Raw genomic sequence first — 23,719 nt, forward strand, 5'->3', positions numbered from 1 at the left:
CTCCTTTCCTCAGGTTTACTTGTTTGGATTGGATGGACAAGTCGGCACTCCTTATATTAACAAGCCACCTCTTTCTTCTACCAGTTCAGTAATATAGTATAGGAAAGAGAAATGCCAGTGTTCATCATATTATTAGCCTTATGTCAATGAAAGAAAAAGTGATGTAGGCCTATTGTATTTCCATTGTAATTTGCGTGGGTAGTAGGCCTAAAGATATGGCCGTGTGGCGGCGCTGTGGGATACATCGATTGGCGCTTCTTTATCAAACATCAGAGGTAAGGCTAATTGAGAAAGCAGACATCTGATTAGGTGTGCTGGTTCGCAACTTGTTAACCAGGGGCGTGTTTCCCATAACCATAGTTGCTAACTAAGTTAGCTACTTTGTTGGTTGCAATGCAAACTATGGTTTTGGGAAACACCCCTGGCTGTCCAGATTGATATGACCTACTGTTAAACAATAATATGCAATACTATAGTACAGTGGTTCTCAAATGGGGGTATGTGAGATTTTAAAATATACAAATAAGTTGCAAAATATACAATCATTTGCAATACATTTAGTCATGGATTATTACAATTTAAAAATGTTCAAAATAGTTTTTTTCCAAATGTTTGAATTTTGTAGGCCTATGTGTTTATCAGTTTCAAAGTTTAATAAATTAGACACTGATGGCACAGTGCTCTGTTTTAAATTTTTTTTTTTTTTCTCAACTAAAAATGCTTTGCGTTGGTTCATCACCGAAAAAAGGTTGAGAAACCACTGCCCTAGTTTATGTGTATGGCCGTCTGCGATATAGCCTATTTGAACGCAATCCAGACATCTAAAACGATGCTGATATGACTATGTACATGTCTGCGTCCTTAGGGAAGGAGAAGACAGAAAGGTGTCTGTTTATGCACCCAAAGTTTAGGCATTTTCGCGATTGAGTGATCAACATCGAAGTGGTAAGCAATGGTAACTTATTCCAGAGAACCTTCGGCTACCTAATAGATCGCGTGCCAGTGGGTTACAAAAACAGACAGACAAGTGGCAAACAAAGTCGTTTTTCTCCTTAACTGTTAATTTGAAAAACGCCATGTCGGTCTCAGAATGTAAGGAACACATGTGGATTACAGAAAATGCATTAAAATGTCCAATCTCGAACTGTATAATTAAGGGCTGGGGCATAATCCGAGAAAAAAATGATTTCTTCCATAGGGCCACAGTGTAAAGAATCTCTCACTAGTCTCCTAAAAAGGCGTGGTGCTAGTGAACCCTACGTCATAGGGGAACAGGAAGAACCCTTCTGTGAATCGTCTCGCTTTATCAACCGTCTCTGTTATTGCTTAAGGAAAGTCTACACTGTTAATTGAATCCGCGGGCACGCCTGCCGACACAGTGAAATGCACCAAAGGTTCACTTAACTTTGGTCACATGACATGGGGATTTTGAACAATGTTTCGAAGCAGTGGTCACATGACATGGCTGTTTTGAACCACATTTCGAAGCAGTGTTTCGAAACACTTGTGCTTCGAAGCCTCGACACTGATTCGAGACGTCGGTTTCGAAAGTCACACCCCTAGTATTTAATTCTCATGGACAGTTTCTGGTGACTTTCCTCTCTAAACTTCTCTGTGGGCATTTGGATTACTATTGTAAGTGGACTTTGCTTTTGTTGTGGATATTTACCGGTGAACTGAACTGTATCCTGATGCTTGGACTTACCTCTTGTGAACTGTGTGCTCTGGTGACTATTTTGGTGTGATTGTCTTGCACCTCTGTTGGATTAAAGAGACTAAATTCTGATAATTCTCTGCCTCTGAGTCTGTGCTCAAAACCACCTCCTGACATAGTTGTAAAATGTTGTTTCTTTGGCATTATGCAACTTTTTCAACCTTTGATGAAATAGTACAATTTGTCAGATTTGATATGTTGTCTACTTTCTTTTTTCAACTAAACATTTGTTAACATGGATTGCAGATTATCACATTCTTTCTTTATTTGCATTTTTGGAAACAGGGTTGTATATCACATAGCTTGACATTGTGAGTGGCCAAGCACTTCTGTCTGTTGTGTATAGATATATTCTCTATAGCCTACAATACACTATGTGATTGGCCTGATCGAAGTTTGATTTTTCCAGCTCGCAAGCCAACGGAGAGTTGCTAGACTACCCTGGCTGCAAATTACATTTGCTGCCGCTAGGGTGCATCTAGATTTCTAGGCTAAATTAAAGGTGCGATTAGTAGGATTGTTACTGAACGTTCTGCAGGCCAAAATCAAAACACTGGTGAACGTTCTCAAGACTACCAGACGCGAGCCTCTTCTGGGTTGCCAGATGTAATGAAGACTTAGCTAACGTTAGTTGACCTGCAGCTGCTTTAACGTTTCTCCAACCATGACCCAGCTACACATTACGGAAACAGTGAAAACAAAAAATACCTCTCTAACCAACGTAACATATTTAGCTGAAGTTAGCGATGCAGATGAAGTTTATCCTAGGCTACCTGTTGTGGAGAAATATGGCCAGCTCTAAGGTCACACTTGATATTCTTCGTTTGACGAAGACGCCACCATCTCAGGAAGCTCCTCCGATGTCCACTTAATTTGTTTATTGTTTTAATTTTGGAAATTTGCCTGCCTCTCGTGGCGTTCATGACTACAACTGACAGCTGTTGACAGTTGGCCTTTGCTAATTTGGCAACCCAAATAGGAGGACGCTAGCCCATTATTAATACGCTTATTCTAGAATTAATCGTTCAAAACATAAACGAAAATTTAAGACATTCGCCCGTGAACTCATTTTTTTCATGGGTTTTACGGGTTTTACAGGTTAGAGTAATGTTGTCAAATAAGCCATTACTTCAATTCATCGTGTTTCCTTACTCTCTGACAACATATGGTGATCATTTTTGGAATGGTTACAGTTTATTTTCCATTATTTCCTACATACTGGACCTTTAAAGGTGCTATATGTAAGAATAACCACTAGTGTTTAAAATGGGCATTGCAGTCCAAAATCAAAACATTTGAGAGTATTAAATAGGGCAGGCTAATCTGGCAATCCAAAGGTCGAAATGCTACTAACTGTGTGATTGGTAAATTGGCGGAGGGTCGCACAGCAGGCCAAAACACAAACTCAAAACATAAACAGTATTTGCAGGCTGCAAATGAAAGTTAGAATTGTGAATATCCTGGTTGTACCATTGTTGTCAGTGAAGCCAGTATTTGGGGGCCAAGCAGCGAAGCTGCGAGGACCTCATTGTGTTTCTACATTTTCCTATTATTATTATTATTATTTGCAATGGGAGTCTATGGCAGCCCATAGAACCGTATGGTAAAAAGTTGGGAAATTTGGCACACTGATTGGGGACGGTCCCATGATTCATGTCACCAAGTTTCATGTCGGCAACTCGAACCCTCTAGCGCCACCAACAGGCCAACGTTGGACGTTGGAATCCTTGGACCAAGTCGAGTTCAATGCACCCTATGACGTCATTTTCCGCCATGATGGATTTTCCGCCATTTTGGATTTCATCAAAAACACTTAAAATGTATCAGGGGTCACATACTTTCTCTGATTCCCACCAAATTTGACACAGATCATCTTCAGACCAAGCCTCACAAAAGTTATCACTTTTTGTCTTCGGAAGTATTACCGTTAAGCCCATAAAAGCCAATCAAAATTTTGCGTGAAGAAGCCAAACAGGAAGTGAGCTCATATCTCAGCAACCCTTGCATGTATCAAAACCAAACTTAGTACATTGACTCATGACCCCATCAGGAGGACCCTCAAGACATTTTGTGACCTTTGACCTCTAGGGTCACTGCAATTAGCAAAAATGCATTTTGCCTTGTAACTTTTGACGTGCTAGACGTGAAACTTGCTTTGACAGCTTATGGCCATACATCTGATTGCAGCATTGAGCTAACATCATTTCGTTGCCATGGTTACTCCGGCCTATCTGCTTGGCCCCCTCATTGCTGCTTGCAGCTATACTTGAAAATATTTTTTCTTTAATCTCTGATGGCATATTATGGTAATTTTATGATTTATTACAATAGACATCATACATAATGTATAGCACCTTTAACTTTATATTACATGGACACTATAAAGCTTTCTCCATTCCATTAAAAAAAAGAAAACTTACAAACAAAGTCTTTACTAAGCACAGTAGGCAGACTCATGACTTGAAATTACATTATTCATCATTCTCTCAAACATAAAAAAACCAAGGCAAATGTGTGTCTATATGGACTCAGAACTTACAGCTTGTTGCCTTTCAAAGCAGCATGATGCAGCAAGTTGAAACCACGATTATTCTGAAGAGTGAAGTCAATACTAGGTACGGATGTTAGGATCTCAATAATATGCTGGAAGTCTTTAGCAATGGCATCATGAAGTGGGGTGTCTCCATAAGAATCCTGTTCAATGAGAAGAGCACATGAGCCACCCAGATTAAAACTAAGAATATTACTGGAACAGGAAAACTTCTAGCATGGACTAATAGTATGCATATTCTTTAAGGGAAATATCTCAGTTCACCTGGCATGCACTAAATTAGAGTGAATTAGCAGGCATACATTATATGCAATAAAAATGAAGGGATAAATATCTGTCTTACATAACACCAAAAACCCATTGTACATCAGTGCAATGCAGTTTCATGTGCAACTAGAAAAGCGTTTCCTGAAGGAAATACAGTGCATGAAAATGCAAAAAATATGATGTAAAATATCATACAGAGTAAAAACAAACTTTATTGGTTGCTAGGTAGATGAGGTTTAATATAGTTGGAATGACTGAACAGTTAAATAGGTGGATAGTTTATATAGTTAAATGATTTGCTTGGTAGATAAGGTTTAATATAGTTGGAATGATTTAACGGTTAAATAGGTGGATAATTTAAATGGTTAAATTATTTAGGTAGATAATTGACGATAACTAACAGTTGGAATGGCTCTAATGTTTGCTAGCAGTTATGCTAACTATGTTATCAAAGATAATAATGTTTACCAAGTTACTTAACTTAGTTAACTTAGCTAATGTTTTCATTTTTAGTAGTTATGCTAACTAGCACTATGTTAACCATGTGACTTAGCTAACCTAGCTAATCATTTTTAGTAGGTATGCTAACTATGCTAACGAACATGTTAACATGTTAAGTATGTTTACCATGTGACTTAGCTAACTTAGCTAATCATTTTTAGTAGGTATGCTAACTATTCTAACTAGCATGCTAACATGCTAGCATGCTAACCATGTTACTTAGCTAACTTAGCTAATCATTTTTAGCAGTTTTGCTAAAAATTCTAACTAGCATGCTAACATGCTAGCATGCTAACTATGCTAACCATGTTACTTAGCTAACTTAGCTAATCTTTTTTAGGAGTTTTGCTAAAAATGCTAACTAGCATGCTAACATGCTAGCATGCTAACCATGTTACTTAGCTAACTTAGCTAATCATTTTTAGCAGTTTTGCTAAAAATGCTAACTAGCATGCTAACCATGTTACTTAGCTAACTTAGCTAACTAGCTACAGTGGGTAGGAGTCATAGTTGATGACAAGCAGACAAACAGTTACAATGGCTGAACAGTTGAAAAGTTCAGTAGTTTAAAGGGTTAAATTGTTTAACAGTGAAATATTGTAGTGAGGACTTTTATTTTGAAACAGTTTTTGGCAGAGGAAGCAGTTGAATAGGGTGTGTAGTCTTAATAGGGCCAGTTTGTATGCTTAAAGCCTGAGACTGGCAGTTGATGCAGGTGGCCCGAACACCTGCCATAGGATTCTAATTGCTTAACGGCTCTATTGTGATGTCATCAGCCCATGTTAAGTCTATGGGGAAATTTTGACTAGTTTTTAATTAATAGTTTAAAAAGTATAAAAGTTACAAAGCTGAAAAATACAAAGCCCACATGTCCTAAGTAAGACCTACGTAACATAGTTTGAATGAAGTTTCTACGTTAATCAGTCTGGGTTCAAAAGCGGCCACTCTACCGAAACGGCTCTGCTGTCTGTAACAGAAGCCTTAAAAGAAGCCAGGGCGACCGCCGGGTCATCAGTACTCATTCTGCTTGACTTATCGGTTGCCTTTGACACGGTTAATCACCGTATCCTTCTCTATACTCGCTGACATGGGAATCTCCGGTTCTGCTCTCTCCTGGTTTGAATCCTACCTCACAGGACTTCGTTTAACGTATCATGGCTTGGTCAGCTATCCGCGACCTCACCATCTAACCACAGGGGTCCCCCAGGATCAGTGCTGGGCCCCTCCTCTTTGCTATCTACACCACCTCCTTGGGACAGATTATCCGCTCAAGACGCTTCTCATACCACTGCTATGCAGGCGACACACAGCTCTATCTGTCCTTTCCACCTGACGACCCCTGGTTTCAGCACGGATCTCGGATTGCCTTTCAGACATAGCTACATGGATGAAGGCACACCACCTCCAGCTGAACCTCTCAAAGACTGAACTGCTGGTCATCCCAGCTAAACCTACCATACACCACGACATCAACATCAAATTTGACTCCCTGTCTGTTTCACCCGACCAGGACTGCAAGAAATCTAGGAGTTGTTCTTGACAACCAACTAAACTTCTCGGATCATGTTGCCTCAGTCGCCCGGGCATGCCGCTTTTGCACTCTACAACATAATGGAAAATCAGGACTTACTTGACTCAAGATGCTACCCAACTTCTGGTTCAGGCAATTGTCATCTCACGACTCGACTACTGCAATGCCCTCCTGACAGGTCTCCCAGCCTGCGCAGTGAAACCACTTCAGATGATCCAGAACGCGGGCGGCGGCGCCTGGTCTACAACCAACCCAAAAGGGCACATGTTACCCCGCTGCTCATCCAGCTACACTGGCTACCTATGGCTGGCCCGCATCAAATTCAAGTCTCTAACGCTTGCCTACAAAGTAGTCTCCGGTTCTGCTCCCACCTACTTGAATGCCCCTCATACAGACTTACACTACCTCCAGACCGCCAGCGCTCCTCTGACTAATCGGCCTCAGCTCTACCGCGATGCACGCTCAAGCCAATCCAACTTTTTCTCATCTGTTGTTCCTCGTTGGTGGAACACACTGCCAGTTCCTACAAGGGCAGGGACATCCTTTTCCACTTTCAAAAAACTCCTGAAGACCCAGCTCTTTAGAGAACACCTACTCTCATAGCAACACTTACAACAAGTCTTACTGATCCTAGCACTCACCAGCCGTTTTAAACTGACAAGTAACTGTTAAAAACAGCACTCACCGACGCACTTATTCTTACTGTACTCTAATGTTTTTTTTTTTTTTTTTTAAACTGTCCTAAAATTGTGAGAATTGTTCTAAAAACGTACTGTTTACCATGTTGTTAGTCGCTTTGGTTAAAAAGCGTCAGCCAAATGTAATGTAATGTAATGTAATGTAATGAAGCTGCATTAACTGCGTTAGAAGAAGAATAATAATATTAAAATGCCTAGGAAGAACAGTACAGTGCACTGTAATTCCAGGGAATTACGAGTGCATGAAAATGAAGCTAGGACAGACATAGCATAGCTTAATAAAAAGTTGATTTAGACGTTTAGACGTAGACAGTTTAAAAGTTGAATGTAGATAGTTTAACAGTTGTTAATAGACAGATAGTTTAATAGACCGATAGTTTAATGAATGTTGAAAGTTTAAAAGTTATATGTAGATAGTTTAAAGGTTGATCTGTTTCCAAGATGGCGCGCTGCACACACGCATAGCTTACTCTCTCTGTCCCAACCGCACGGGTGTTTTGTTCGCTTAAAAGTGTTTGTCCGAAGTTTTACGTTGCCTCGCCTTACTACGCCGTAGACTACAAGTACAGCAGGCAGTTTTCACTGACATCTGCAAAAGCAAGTTTTGCAGCCGTTCTGGACTGCAACAGAGACGCTTAAAGGAACTTGGACTACTCCCGCCTGCAACAACACCGACTCTCGCCTGCTACTCCTCCCCGAAAGAAAGCGCCGGAAGCGGTGTGCGAGGAAGCAGAAGAGGGGCAAGCGCTGAGGCGTCGGGCCAGGCTAGCGGCCAGCCCAACTCGCCCAGCCATACCATCCATTCTCCTGGCAAATGTATGATCACTGGACAACAAAATGGATCACATACGACTGCTGAGATCAACAAATCGGACAGTAAGTAACTGCTGTGTGCTCGTCTTCACTGAGACTTGGTTAAATGACAACATTCCGGACTCTGCTGTACAACTGGAGCAGCTAGCATGCTATCGAACGGACAGGGCCATTGTAAAGGGAGGTAAATCACGAGGGAGGAGGAATCTGTGTTTACATCCGTGGACTTAATGGTGCGGACACTGTAGTAGTATGCAAACACTGCTCACCACTGGCAGAGTTTATGATCATAAAGTGCCGTCCTTTTTATCTGCCAAGGGAAATTACTGCGATTCTGCTAGTCGCAGTATACATCCCGCCTACCAACAATAACAGCGATAAGAACGCGGCTCTTAGTGAACTGTACCAGGCTGTCAGTGAACAACAGACGGCACACCCAGACGGTTTCACCATCTTCACTGGAGATTTTAACCATGCTGATCTTAAAACTGTACTTCCAAAGCTACACCAGCATGTTGATTTTCCAACAAGAGGAGATAACATCCTGGACCTGGTCTACACTACACACAAAGGAGCATACAAAGCCACCCCCCTCCCCCACATTGGACTTTCAGACCCTATCACTGTTATGCTAATGCCCGCATACAGACAAAGGGTAAAAGCGAACAAACCGGTCCGTAAGCAGGTAAAAGTGTGGCCTGAGGGAGCCTCCGATGCTCTTCAAGACTGCTTTGACACAACAGACTGGGAAATGTTTAAGCAGGCAGCCACTTACAACAACCAGACAGACATAGAGGAGTATACAGACACTGTAACCTCCTACATCACCAAGTGCATCGATGATGTGACCCACACATCATCAAAAGACATCATCACTCGGGCTAACTGGAAGCCATGGCTGACAGGGGATGTCCTCAGGCTGCTGAGGGCCAGAGACAAAGCCTACAGAGCTGGGGATGAAGCTGGCATGAGAACAGCGAGAGCCAACCTGTCCCGTGGCATCAAGGAAGCAAAAAGGAATACACTCACAAGATAACCACCCACTTCAAAGACAGCAGGAACGCACAAAAGCCTATGGCAGGGCATTCAGGCCCTCACGGACTACAAGCCCGCGCCACAGAGCTGTGAGAGCAACATCCCTCTGCTCAACAACCTGAACCGCTTCTTTGCTCGCTTTGAAGCACAAAACAGCACCTGCCCACAGAAGACCCATCCCCTCTACATGAGCAGCCCCTGTGCCTCTCTGCCGACAGCGTGAAGAGGACACTTGCTGCTATCAACACCCGTGAAGGCAACAGGTCCAGACAACATCCCAGGTCATGCTGAAGGACTGCGCGGGGAGCTTAAGGATGTCTTCACAGACATCTTTAACACCTCCCTGAAGCAAGCCATCGTCCCATCATGTTTCAAAGCTGCCACCATCATACCTGTGCCGAAGAAAACTGCTCCATCCTGCTTCAATGACTACCGCCCTGTGGCACTGACACCCATCATCATGAAGTGCTTTGAGCGGCTTGTCATGTCACATATCAAATCCATTCTCCCCCCCACCCTGGACCCCTTCCAGTTTGCATACCGAGCCAAACGGTCTACAGAGGATGCAATCTGCTCTGCCCTCCACCCAGCCCTCACCCACCTGGAAAAAAGAGACTCATATGTGAGATTGCTGTTTATAGACTTCAGTTCTGCATTCAACACCATAATACCACAACAACTCATCTGCAAACTTGACAAACTGGGACTCAGTACCTACCTCTGCAACTGGCTACTGGACTTCCTCTGTCAGAGGCCTCAAGTAGTATGTGTTGGCAACAATACCTCAAGCAGCATCACACTGAGCACAGGGGCCCCCCAAGGCTGCGTGCTCAGTCTGCTGCTCTTCACCCTGCTGACGCATGACTGCACTGCAACCTACAGCAACAATCACATAGTGAAATTTGCTGGCGATTGACAACAACTCTGGTGGGTCTCATCACCAAGGGCGACGAGACTCAATACAGGTTGGAGGTCGACCATCTGACCACGTGGTGCAGGGACAACAACCTCCTGCTGAACGTCAGCCAAACAGATTGTGAGCGGGGTGACTTGCATCACTCACAATTTTGGTCGCCTTGCGGGTGAGGTGGGTGGTGTAAATGACCTTCAGGGAGGGAGTGAAGCACCAATAATCCTTCCAGCTGTGTTCACTATGCTGCAGGGCTTTCCTGTTGTATTCAGTGCAGCTTCCGCCCACACAGCGATACAGCTGGAGAGGATGCTCTCAATGGTGCCTCGGTAGAATGTGGTCATGATGGCTGGTGGAGCACTTGCTTCGCCTGAGTTTCCGCGAGGAAGTACAGGCGGGCTGAGCCTCTCTTAAGCCAGTGATGCAGTGTTGGTGGTCCAGGAGAGGTCTTCACTGATGTGCACCCCCAGGAATTTGGGTTTTTTGATCCTGTGAGGAAAATTTGGTCTCTGCATTTAACCCAATCGGTGAATTAGTGAAACACAAACAGCACACAGTGAACACACAGTGAGGTGAAGCACACACTAATCCCCGCGCAGTGAGCTGCCTGCTACAACGGGGGGCTTTCGGGAGCAGTGAGGGGTTAGGTGCCTTGCTCAAGGGCACTTCAGCCGCGGCCCACTGGTCGGGGCTCGAACCGGCAACCCTCCGGTTACAAGTCCTGTGTGCTAACCAGTGGGCCACGGCTGCCCAAATGTGAACTGCTGTAGTCTAAGGATCCATCGAGTCAGACGAGAGGTGGTCTTCGGGCAATTGAATGCCCAAGACAATGCCGCATGGTTGGTGAAACCATCAAACTCCGCTCCCTCCAAATAATGTATCCATTTCTCGACAGCCCAGACCACCGCCAAGCATTTTTTCTCTGAGGTGGAATAATTGCATTCTGGCCCCCGTAGTCCCCTGGAGGCGTAGGCTATTACATGCTCCCCCTCTGGTGTGTTCTGGGACAGGATGGCACCAAGACCCACTTCACTAGCGTCAGTGAGTACCTGGAGGGGCAACGTTGGATTGGGCTGTGCGAGCACTGGAGGATTCCTCAGAGCATCCTTCAAGGCGTCCAGACTGGCTTGACACTCACTAGTCCAGTTCCACTCCACTCCCATCCTCTTAAGATGATTGAGAGGTGCGGCAAGGTTTGCAAAATGTGGAATAAATTTATGGTACCAGCCAGGAAGTCCCAGGAAGTGTTGTACGGCCTTCACATCTTTTGGTACTGGTCTGAGACGGCTTTAGCCGGATCCACCTCAACACCACTGTCAGAGACGATGTGGCCAAGGAATTTTAACTCACGCTTGAAAAAATGGCACTTCTTCAGGCTAAGGTTGGCTGCCTGTAGCCTTTGGAAGACTGCTGCCAAGTCCTGCAGATGTTCTAACCAAGAATATGACTGTTGACAATGCGCTCTTAAAATAACATATAAACAACTCGCCATAGACTTCTGACCAGGTTTCTCTTGGTCAGTGGCGGAATGCGTTTTAGGTGGTCAGTGTTTCCCACAGAATTGAATTCTATTTGTGGTGGTTGGTTTGCAGAATTAACTTGAATACAACAGTTTTTAACAAATTAGCACAGTGTGGTTATGATGCTAACCAGATTTAAACACAATTTAGTACAACCTGGAAAATCTTTGTGTGGTGGTCAATGTTGATATTGTGGTGGGCCGCCACAAATAAGTCAATGTATGGGAAACACTGGTGGTACAATAGCGATTTTTAGACAATGCACTGGGCAACTCCCTAGGTTGTTAATTACCACACCCCTGGGCACATTGTTTATAAAATAGACGTGCAAAATAAGAAAACAAGCTTAATTTAAGATGAGATTTAGGACAAATTGTCTTAAATCTTAAATTTTAAGATATATTTTCCTAATCCATTGGCAGATAAATCCACTGCTTGCCATGCCAATCCAGACAGATAGACTTCTTCCCCAAGGCTTGGTGAATGGTACCATCTGCCATGACGAACCTCTTGTCTTTCAGCTGGTAGGAAGACTGCTTCTGCTAGCGCCACCTACTGCCACAAAGTCTCCTTCATCAAAGTAAAGGTGCTACCAGTGTCCAATACGGCCTCACCCTGCATGCCTCTGATAGTGATAGGAACTAAGAGGAGACCATGTTCATTCTTCTTGTAGGTCCTATGCTGCACCACAATGAGCTTGGCTGCCCCTCGGCAGAATGTCTTTTTCTCTGTTACCTTTCTCCCTTGTTTTTTAACACTCGCATGCACTTTCTGCCAGTACTCTTTAGCTCCGGCATAGTCCTTCTCCACCATAAAACCCAACTGTGTCACCGTTGTCACCATCCCACTAAGGCACCCTGCTACTTTCAGATTGATGACAGAATACGCCTTACTATTTCTTCCTCATGCATGTCCTGCTTCCAGAGAATCAAGTCCAGTTGGAGTGCTACCAGGAACTTTGTCAAAACTTTGTAAAGGTGGTGCTCTTTGGTGACAGGCTTAGTTCATTTTAGAAAAGTTGTAGAATACCAAGGCACTCATCTTCTTTGTAGTTAAAATGCCTTTATTTTAATGGGCACAACATAATTAAAACACTTCGACGCGTTTCGGCATTAAGCCTTCGTCAGGAAGTGAGCAGTCTCTTGTGTGGCATACTGAAATAAAACACATCAATTCCATGAGTGTTCTCAGGTGTGTGGGTGGGACCAATTAGCTAATGGCAAACCCCTCATTTAACAAAGGTAAACCCAAAGAAAAACAAACAGGTATTGATGGTGGTCAGCAGGGGGCGTCATTCCACAGTCTCTACAGACATTAAAGAGTATTTAGAGATCAAAAAAGAACATGCATGCAATACATACAACAATAGAGCATTTGTGTTTACAAGAAATGGCAATATTCCAACTCATCATTTAAACCTGGATATAAAGTAGCTCTTAATTTAAAAATCCAGTAGCTCTCTCTTTGGTTTAATTGTTTCAATCTATCACCCCCTCTCATTGTTTGTGGTATATGATCTATACCTATAGCTCTTAAAATAGCAGGGTCACTATTGTGCTTGTCTTTGAAATGAAGAGCCATTGGATAGTTCTCATTTTTTGTTCTTATCGCATATTTGTGCTCTGAGACTCTATCTTGTAACCTTCGTTTGGTTCTGCTGATGTAAAAAACATTACAGAGGGGACATTCCAGTTTATAAATCACAAATGTTGTTTTACAATTAATAAAATGCTGTATCTCATGTGTTCTTTGACTATGTATATCTTCAAATGTTTTACCTTGAACTACAGTAGGGCAGTGATTACAATGACCACATTTGAAGCTACCTTGTGGTTTCTTTGACAGCCAAGTGTTTTTAGAGGGTGGTGGTAGATAGCTGTGGACAAGTTTGTCATTTAAGGTAGGAGCTCTTTTAAAACTGAAAACAGGAGGCATTTATCAGAGAAGCATCACACTGTAATAAATTCCAGTTTTTTTCTGATTATATTTTTAATGTGATTTGCTTCAGTGCTAAACCTTGTGGAAAAGAAAATTCTCCCAGAACTTTGTCTGGACTTGATGTCTTTTCTTTCAGTATCCCCACACAAGAGACTGCTCACTTCCTGACGAAGGCTTCATGCCGAAACGCGTCGAAAGTGTTTTAATTATGTTGTGCCCATTAAAATAAAGGCATTTTAACTACAAAGAAGATGAGTGCCTTGGTATTCTACAACTTTTTTAAAATGTCCTGCTTCCATTTGAGACATAATGCCTGATAATCATAGACAAAGTCTCTCAGACACTGATTAGGTCTTTGTACTGTAGTCCTCAGTTTTTCCTCCACCTCACTGAGGTAATCAGTAAATAGGAAGGCTGCCATAAATGTTTCTTTAAATGAGGTCCAATCATGGACCTGGCGGAGGTTTGGAGTAGTATGAAGATGCACCAGGAAGACTAGGAGGTGTAGTAGGGGAAGCTATGGAGCTGATGTCAGTGGAGACTACAATTTCCATTTCTTATCTCTGCGCAAGAGAAAATTACACATTTCTCTGTCCATTCTTTCTAGACACTACTGTAAGATATCGCCCAATTCAGCCATGTTTTATCAACATACTGCCTGAAGTTTGTCTCCATATTTACAGCACTGGTTTTGGAAACTCTAAAATTAGTTTTCAGCTTGATCATCTGCTCTCTCGCATTATCTTCATAATCGTCATAATCATCATCATACTCGTCATCACCCTCATCAAGTTCATATGTATCAGTATTGCCTTCATTAACAGGAACAGCATTTTCACCACTGTTCATTTCAACATCATCATGGTTATCAGCAATATACAGAGAACTCAATAAAGATGTTATATCAGTTGTGCTTCTTCTTGTAACCACACCCCTGGCCCAGGCCCAGCAGTGAAGTCTGGGTCACCCAACACAGGCCTAGAGCTTTGTTCAGACAAAGGAATTTCTTCCACCACATTGTGATCCTGTGCTGTTTCCATATTCTCAGAAAATAAACTTTTATAAACAAGATCAATGTGAATCAGTCCCCATACAGGCCACCATCAGCCTTTTCAAAAGTGACTATTACTAATAAACACAGGTATTTTCCTGATCCTCCTACTGGATTATGATATGTTTAACTAAGTCATCAGAATATACAAGTTCTGACAATGCAATTAAAGTTTCAAGAATATATTTGCACACACAGGCGCTTTTCCTTTATGCGTAGTAACAACGCACCCGACAATTGGTTGTATGCGCAAACGAGCGCACGTACGCTTCTACAGTGGGTACTGGGTACGACTTCGAATTGTCCGGCTTCACGCGTGATTATCACGTGACCTCACACGTGACTCACGCGTCTTTTATTTATATTTCCCCAGTGAAGCGGCAATGACCCAAACAACCACCAGGTGGTACTTGTAAGCAGGGTTAGGAATGTCGGCTTTTGCAGCTTTGAGTCTATGCGCACCAGTATGCTACAGTATGGACCATATATTTACCAAACGTTTTTTCAGTTGTTTCCACAATATTACCTCCTGATGAGCTTTCATTTCGATGGCTGATAGGCCTACAGTACGTCTCCTGCGACAGTCCCCACATTTAGCACTATAATCAAGCAATCCAAAAGTGAATTAAATCCTGAAGTAAACTGAAAATCTTCTGCTTTTAATATAGCCTACCGATAGGCTGCTCCAAACGACACGCAGTCTCACGTTAAAACTTGTTATTGTTTATAAAGGTGTCTTTGTTATTTTATGAAGAGGCATCTGGCTGGGTTTTTTTTATGTTTATTTTGCTTTCATTAATGGTTTAACTCGTGAGGTCACGAGGCCAGTGGCTACCCCACTTTTCGGGAAAAAAATAAATAAAATGTCTCATTTTCCGACGCACCACAAAATATCTTGCCTATTCATCTGGGGCTTTCTATAGGTTTCAGTACGGGCTGTATCGTGAGACAAACAGCAAGAACAGAATAGGTTGATCTATTTCACCTAACCCACTCCTCCTCCTCCAATTTTTACTCAGTAACTTGTGTGGTTTAATATGCTTCAATACTTCATATACAATACTTCAATACTTAAACCAACATTTACTTAAGTAAAAGTAAAAGTACTTTTTTTAAAAACTGCTGAAAAATACAAAATACCAAAACAATCTCCTCAATACATTTACTTGAGTAAATCCACCTCTGGGGGGGGATCAAAATCCACGGCCACTCCCCAAGATAAATAGGCCTAGTGGTATTCGACCGAATGCATAACCTATTTACAGTAGATGTCAGGGATGGCTGTGATCAACGCACAAGTCAGTGAGCTCATCAGGACCCTGTGGAAGAAAGGCTGGACGACTAGCGCTATCGCCAAACATCTGGCCATGACTGGAATAAGACCTTCCTTGCGGACTATACGGGTACGCCGTCATTACCGACATGCTGCTGTGGAGAAGAAGAAACGAAAGCCGTGTAAAGTGACAAGGTAAATTTAGTTTTTATTCTTTAAATATAAACTCAAGTTTGTAAGTTTGACATGTTAACAAAAATAACAACAGGCTTTACCAAACTATGTGTTGAAACAATGTGTCTCTTTCAGTCAGGTGATGGGAATAAAAGACTCAATCCTGAGAACAGATGATGAACTACCAGCAAGAAAAGTAAAAGCGCTTCTCCAAAGAAGGCACAACATAAGAATGTCTTTAAACTCGGTGAGAAAGGCAGTCCAGAATCTTGGCTGGAACTTTGGGAAGCCCAGGTAACACTAACGCGTCTCTTTATTATTTACCTATCTGTGATAATCGGGCACTCAACATATCCTTCTTACAATAACATTTTGATACATTCTGCTTACAGATTCATTCCAATGACCCGGGTAAAAAACAAAGACTTCTAATCCAGCGTCTAATCCAAACTCAAGAATGGAAGGCTGCTGGTGAAAAGTTTGATGATGTTCTCTTCACTGACGAGTCAACTGTGGCACTGGAGAAAGACAAACTACAGGGGCATAGCAAAACCAAGAATGAATCTCTCGATGTGGACCTGGCCAGCTTGTCATTTTTGATGGTGAGTGATGAAGTATTGACAGCCCAAGGGTTCAAAATAAAGAATAAGATAAAGCCTATGCAAAATAAAGTGTTACAATGTGCTAACATATTATTTAACCTGCAGGTATTATGGATCAACACTTGATAATCAAAAAAGCTGCCGGTCCATACTTAAGGGAGCGTTTCCGTATGTCTACACATAGATTCTTCCAAGGTAGGCTAACAATCTGTTTTCTATAACAATCTTTTGCATGATTATAATAAAAGCAACGTGGTGATGATTAGGCTACTAATGTTTGTTTAATTATTAAGTTAAGTTGTCCTCCTAATTTGTCCTGTTTGATTTTGTCAGACAGCAATCCAAAACACACAGCAAAAAGTGTCAAGGCCTGCATTCAATGTAAGGGGTCAACTGGGTACAGACACCGGCAGAGTAAGTTATTGTAGTTATTTTAATAATCTAAATTTAAAAAAAAAAAATATTCTGGATGAATACATATCAGAAAATAGGCTAACAGTGCTGATATGTCCATGTGTTTCTGTTTTTAGGTCGCTGGATCTGAACCCCATTGAGTTAGTGTGGGCTTCCATGAAACAATACACTGTGAGGCCAAACCCATGAGCAAAGGCGCACTGATCTCTACAATAGAGTTTTTTTGGCAAAACAAGCTCACAGCCGATGTCTGCAATAAATACATAGACCATCTGGACCAGGTCATAGCGTGGAAGGGAGAGGCAACTGGTATGTGATCTCCCCACGGGCCAAGGGATGTCAAAGTTTTATCCTTTGCCATCTTACTATTACTATTTCCATATCCAGTGTTTTGTCAAGGTGCCAATTGCTATTCATTTTAACAAATATTTAGAATAAAGTACTTTTATATTGTAACCTATCTCCTTCTGATTGATTTGTGTCCCCTGGGATTTTTAATATGGAAAGGAATATTCACAACACTTTAGGTGTTTTTTGACTTAATTTACCCCTGGACTGTTCGATGCAAATTATGGGCACTGCACTCCGAGGGAGATTGTTGGTCCACTGTGAAGATTTTCATTGTTGAATAAGTGTCGGGAATTTTGCCTCTGTTTATTGCGTGTCACGGCCAAGTGAGAATGTCTGTGGCAGGTGATACTGTATACACTGCAAAAACTGCTTATCTAACAAAATCTAACCAAGTGTTATTAATCTTATATCAAGATAAAAAAAAAAACTAGTTGGTATTGTTTTCAGTATAAAGAGACTTACCTAGCGCTTTCTTGTGAAATCATTTGACTTAATTTAAAAAAAAATTGACTTATTCAATTCAATTATCTCATCTTGAAAACAAGCAAATTTGTCTGCCAGTGCGTTAAGCAAATTTGTCTTGATAAGACTCCTTAAAATAAGTTAAAGTCTTCTTAAATTAAGTCAAAATGATCTTTTGCTTGAAACTAGGCTAGACGCATTCAAAACGACTGCTGTTCGGGTGCGCGTCAGCAATATATTGGGTAACCTACTCTGTTCACTGAATGCTTAGACAGTGCTGTACAAAGAATTACACAAACAGGCCTACATAAATTGGCTTTATTACTGCTTCTTCAGTTACGCTTTTCTGTTTAGGATCTAGAGTGAACAGTGGCAAATATTAAATAGGCTAAAACTTGGCTGTTTGTATAACAATGTCCACAAACATCACTCAGTAACACGCACAAAGCCAAAATGAGAGATAGAAGGTAAGAAAAAGAGAGTTTGAAGAAGGCACCATGCTCATTAGGCTATATTATTTTGTGTGCAACTGACGCTATAGCTAATGCATGGGCATAACAGTGTTCAATCAGCCAATATTTCAGGTGGCCTAGCGATTTTTGGGATTAATTAGAAAGCTTGCTGATCACCACACCTGATCTAAACCTGTAGGCATTTTGGTAGGCCTATTGAGTCGGGCACCCTGCTTGACAAATCATGCTCTCAATCTCCCAAAATAAACACAGGCAGGAGGACATGAACGGACCGAGGTACGGGAGCGAGAGAAACAGATGTGCACTACACCTGCTTGTCATACTCACAGCAGAACCGTAGCCTTGAATGGAAAAGACTGACTCTAGAATCTGGCCTGTTAATTGCTTTTGTGATTTTCTGACCAATCGCACCCTGCTTGCATTTGGATATTAATATTTTGGATAAATCCTACCATATTAGAGGTGTTTAACTGTGCTCATATGTTTAGCCTGTGCTTCAGCCCTGCACTTTGTTCACGTGAGTAGTCAGACATGGTAAGATTGTTGCTCTTTCCTTCTCACGATTGCGTATTCAATTTTTTAAAAAATATTCCGGGGGAGAAACCCTTGATTAAATAGACCTATGACTTGACACTTCTGGCCTAAACCCCCAGAGCAATATAAGGTGTGGCGTGTGAATGGATTCAAATGTGTGTGTCTCACTCATTGGGCGCCCTGTGCCTATCGATATCTTCATATAGCCAATCTATACAAAATATCAGAAAATGGTTTTGCATTAGGCTTATAGCTTAGCAGATAATAAGACTACCAAATTAATTAAACATGAAAACTGCATGTGTCTTTCCTTCCTCCGACTGGAATTAATGAAATTACTGTTGCAAAGTTGCACATTAAAAAAGTGGAAAGGGAAAAAAGTGCCAGATTTCGCCAAATTTGGTTTTACTCATTTTGAGTGGGCCTAAATTGTTTGCCAAACGCCATCATCTCTGGCCCCAGCTTGATAAAAAAAAAAGTAGGCTCTGATTTAGCCTAGTCTACTGTATGAGTTCAACGAGGTGATCTTTAATATCGTTCTGTAGCTTACAGTATCAATCACACTGCCGCTTGCAACGCCTCTGAATGCAGTCCGCTGCCCTGTTTACCGGCAATGCTACAGCAGACTTAAGCTGCCACCTTGTGGCGAAAAATTGTAATACAATTCACGCACCTGCGTGAATCACAGGAAGCGTGAATGAAGTGGCCACTTCTAAATGGGACCCCCTGTAGGTTCAAACAAAGTCACTTCATCCGAAAAATAATAATCCACGGAAAACAGCAATGGAAAAATCACCACGACCCAGTCTTTATAATCCACAAACCAAAAAGGAAGTAATCCACAACGAATCCTCCATAAGAAAAGAAAAAACACGCTGGGTCTGTGACACAACCACAGCAACAAAAATAGAGCAGTGTTACTGGTTTCCAACTTGGCAACGATTGCATTAGGTCCTTTTTTATCCATTAAATCGGTGTGGCTTTTAGCTATTTCCACAATTAGCTTTTTTCAAGTAGCCTGCAGATATCTCAGGTCCTGCTTGGACTCCCTGAGCATTTTACGCGCCTCCTCTCTTCTCTTACCCCATTTAAAGTCATTCAAAAGTTCCGGCATCAGCTGAAAGGTGTGTCAGCTGACGCATTAAGACAATCAGCTGACGGGTTTGACAACTGACGGGTTTTCCCACACCATGTAAACCAAAGAAAATATACAGACAGTATTCTAATACAGGCCCGTAGGTACATATAGAGGGTGGTAAACAAACAATGTGGAAAACACTTACCAACCAACGTACCTGGTTGTTAATTATTTTCTGACCAGGTTTATTAGTGAATCCTATACAAATTATGTGGTGGTGCTACACCGGTGCCTAAACAGCGCCTGAACTGAAAATTGTCCACAACATTAAATTGTTAAAAGTGGTCAACAAATCAACATTCTGGTGATGCGCCATTCCCAAATGTTTTGCCTTTTGGAGTATGAAACTATTTAATGACTGACAGATGACCAACTCAGATTCAAGAGACAGACAACTATCAATGAACTATCACTGCTTGTGACTGACACTACACCTCAAGCATATGCATACAGAACTTTCACATGTAAATATAGAACAGACATACAGAAACTCACCTGAAGGTTGACATCCGCTGAATGTTCAGTTAGAACATGGACCACTTCTGTGAAACCTTTGTTGACAGCAATGTGGAGGGCGGTACACATGGAGTTATTCAGAAGATTTACATTGGCCTCTTTACTCAACAACAACCTTGCAACCTCCACCTGGTTCCTGCACAAAATTGGGATACAAAACAAGTGCCATTAAGTCTAATTGCTGTCTATTACGATGACCAAAATGACTTCAAATACTGTACTCAAGGTTTCTTCAAAACCTTTTTAAAAAATCCATCTAAACAGGATTGTAATTGCCAATTACATTTATTTCCTCCCCTCTCTCCAGTCAATTCCATTTTAATATTTTACATTAACTTGTCATGTTGTGTGTGTGTTTGAATAACCTACTGAAAAACTGAGAGAAGCATTCTCATTATTCCTATTCTTAATCTCTGATGTTGGGCAAACTTTTGTGTTTCCAATCCATTGTGAATAGAATATTTGATGTAGATGTTACACATGAACATTTTTTAGAGATTTCATGATTGCATGACATTTTGCTTATGGGGACAGATATGTACATGGTTATTTTATACATTTCCCTGGTATATGGCAAACACAGCCCCTCAACAATGGAAATAAACACATGGTGACATGGAAATTGAAATATGCATGGAAATTTGCATTATGGCCCTACTTTGCTGAATTCCACATAAATGCAATCCAATAGTAATCTTGCACCTAAAAATGAACTCATTTAAATGTAAAACAATTGTTAGAAAAAGTGGAAGGAAAAACAATTCATAAAGGTGTAAGATAGCCTAAGCAACTCATCTCAGGTTCAACTATTTTTGACCACCAGAGTTCACCAAAGAATAACTATTTAGTGTGTTATGTTACAGCAGACTTTCTAATAAGGAGACAAAGTGTTCATAGAATCCTCCAAAGAAATGTATGGTGTACTTCGTAACACCAATATGGCTGTCTACACATATCCTGCCCCTTTCTGTAATGTAAGTAACCAACCACATTGACCTTATTTTGGTAATTTGGGGGAGATATTTACATAGTTCAATTTAGATTTCAACACAGATTCGCCTGATGTACTTATAAGTATAAGTATAAGTATAAGTATATATACTTTTTTGATCCCGTGAGGGAAATTTGGTCTCTGCATTTAACCCAATCAGTGAATTAGTGAAACACAAACAGCACACAGTGAACACACAGTGAGGTGAAGCACACACTAATCCCGGCGCAGTGAGCTGCCTGCTACAATGGCGGCGCTCGGGGAGATGTGAGGGGTTAGGTGCTTGCTCAAGGGAACTTCAGCCACAGCCCACTGGTCGGGGCTCGAACCGGCAACCCTCCGGTTACAAGTCCAGAGTGCTAACCAGTGGGCCATGGCTGCCCCAAACTTCAATACAATACAACCTCCCTTATCAATACAACCTCCCTTACGTATGCCTCCCCATCATACCTATCAACACTGAGCTGTGAAAATCTCAAAGGGAGATCTCCCAGGTTTCTAACACAAAATACAACTTTAGCATTCAGCTTTCTGTTGCTATTGCTCAGCTAACAGCAAGAATTCAGACTGCTGCACTGAACGAGGTGTGAAGCTCTGTGACTTTGCTTATAGATTGGTATCAAAACATGTTCTCACAACCTCCACACTATATTAAATAGGCTAATATCACTCTCGCACATGCACCTGAAATTAAATTTCAAATTGAATATTATAAGAAATACTTAGTTATAATAATATATAATACAAATGAGACATTTGTAGGGGTTCTTTTAAGTGAGAGGAATACATGAAAGCAGATCATTTTCAATGATTTATCTAGAAAATGTAAAAATAGATGTATATTGACATATTCATACTTTCTTACATTCTTTGTGGGGATTTTTGTGTGTCCCATATTGATTTTTGACCCTTAAAAATATGCCAGTGAAATGGTAGTTAACAGGTACAGCAGCTGTACAGAGAGTAAAGCAGCCCCCCAACACCTTAAGCCACGTGATAGCAATAGATGCCATCACGTGGATGCTATCACATCGCCATGTAAAATTCAGGGATTTCTCAGTCTTATCAAATAAATATGTGTCTACAGTCAAGTCAAGTCAGTTTTATTTGTAAAACACATTTAACATGCACAGAGTGCAACCCAAAGCGCTCCACACACAAGAGATTGACACATAAGACAAAAGATGCCAGACGGAGCACAATGGCACTTTTCATTACTTTCAAGCATGCACGGAATGACAACAGTTGGTAAATCTCCACCAGCCGCTTTGCTTGCAAAAACAGTTCATTGGCTGTCGCAGTGCAAAGTGTCTCAGACTGTTGAACTTTGAAATTGTCCAATTCAACGTGTTTACTGTTTTGAAATTGTTGTTGTTTTTTTTGTCCAATTCAACGTGTTTTGAAATTGTCCAAATTCAACGTGTTTACTGTTTTTGCACGCAGTACATGTACACTTATATCCCACAATCCCCAGTCCCAATTCAAAACAAATTACACCAAAAATCCATCATAGTTCGTTTCAGAAATGTAGACCTATTTAATGATCACTAAAATATTTTCATTATGTATTGAAATATATTTGTGTAATTACTTTATATATTTATTTAGTCAGATGACATTCTTAAAGAGGGACACCATCGAGCAGGAGCATGTTACAGTGAAAGGCACAGTCGCGGGTATAGTTGTCGGAAGGGGGCCTGGATGCTAATTTATTTCTGCCAAAGTTTTGTGGGCCCCTGATTGGTCCAGACCCGTAAGCGATTGCATACCCTGTTTACCGATAGTTATGCCACTGCCCGTGACACCAAGACATACAAGACAGACAACAAACAAAATTAACAAATAAAAACTCAATGCACTGGCAGACAAATTTGCTTGTTTTTAGGACAAATTTGCTGAACGCACAGGCAGAAAATGTGCTTGTTTTTAGGATGAGATGTCTTAAAATAAGTCTAACTCAAATGATTTCACAAGAAAGTGCTAGGTAAGTCTCTTTATACTGAAAACAATACAAAATCATGATATAATCTTGGTTATATTTTATTAGATAAGCAGTTTTTGCAGTGCTCACTTCCTGTTGGGCGTGGCTAATGCATTGTATGTACAAAAGTTGTTGTTGGGGAGATATAACATAAGGGGGCGCTAGTGAGTCCCTGGGCCACGCCCGGGCCACAAGCTTTTGTCTCTGAGTAGCAGGCGCTACAACTGTCGTGCGTACCAAATTTCATGAGTTTTCGACCATTGGATCGTCAGGCCTAGCCT

At 41.4% G+C, this 23,719-nt stretch overlaps 1 protein-coding gene and 1 long non-coding RNA gene across 5 annotated transcripts in view; one reads left to right on the top strand and one right to left on the bottom strand.

The window, feature by feature from the left end:
* mib2 (MIB E3 ubiquitin protein ligase 2) overlaps window positions 1-23,719 on the bottom strand; it is a 252,110-nt gene that overhangs the window by 97,157 nt on the left and 131,234 nt on the right. For all 4 annotated transcript variants that reach the window (XM_048240469.1, XM_048240470.1, XM_048240468.1 and 1 more), the window contains 2 exons: window positions 20,446-20,602; window positions 4,254-4,408 (listed from right to left, as the gene is read on the bottom strand). In XM_048240469.1, coding sequence (XP_048096426.1) covers window positions 4,254-4,408; window positions 20,446-20,602 — 312 coding nt within the window. The remainder of the gene's footprint in view (window positions 1-4,253; window positions 4,409-20,445; window positions 20,603-23,719) is intronic.
* LOC125292917 lies at window positions 16,543-17,280 on the top strand. The gene is made up of 4 exons (XR_007193301.1): window positions 16,543-16,578; window positions 16,684-16,773; window positions 16,912-16,992; window positions 17,109-17,280. It is a non-coding gene; the product is annotated as an uncharacterized LOC125292917 (long non-coding RNA).

The sequence above is a fragment of the Alosa alosa genome, chromosome 4 (assembly GCF_017589495.1).
Source record: "Alosa alosa isolate M-15738 ecotype Scorff River chromosome 4, AALO_Geno_1.1, whole genome shotgun sequence".
Lineage (NCBI taxonomy): Eukaryota > Metazoa > Chordata > Actinopteri > Clupeiformes > Clupeidae > Alosa > Alosa alosa.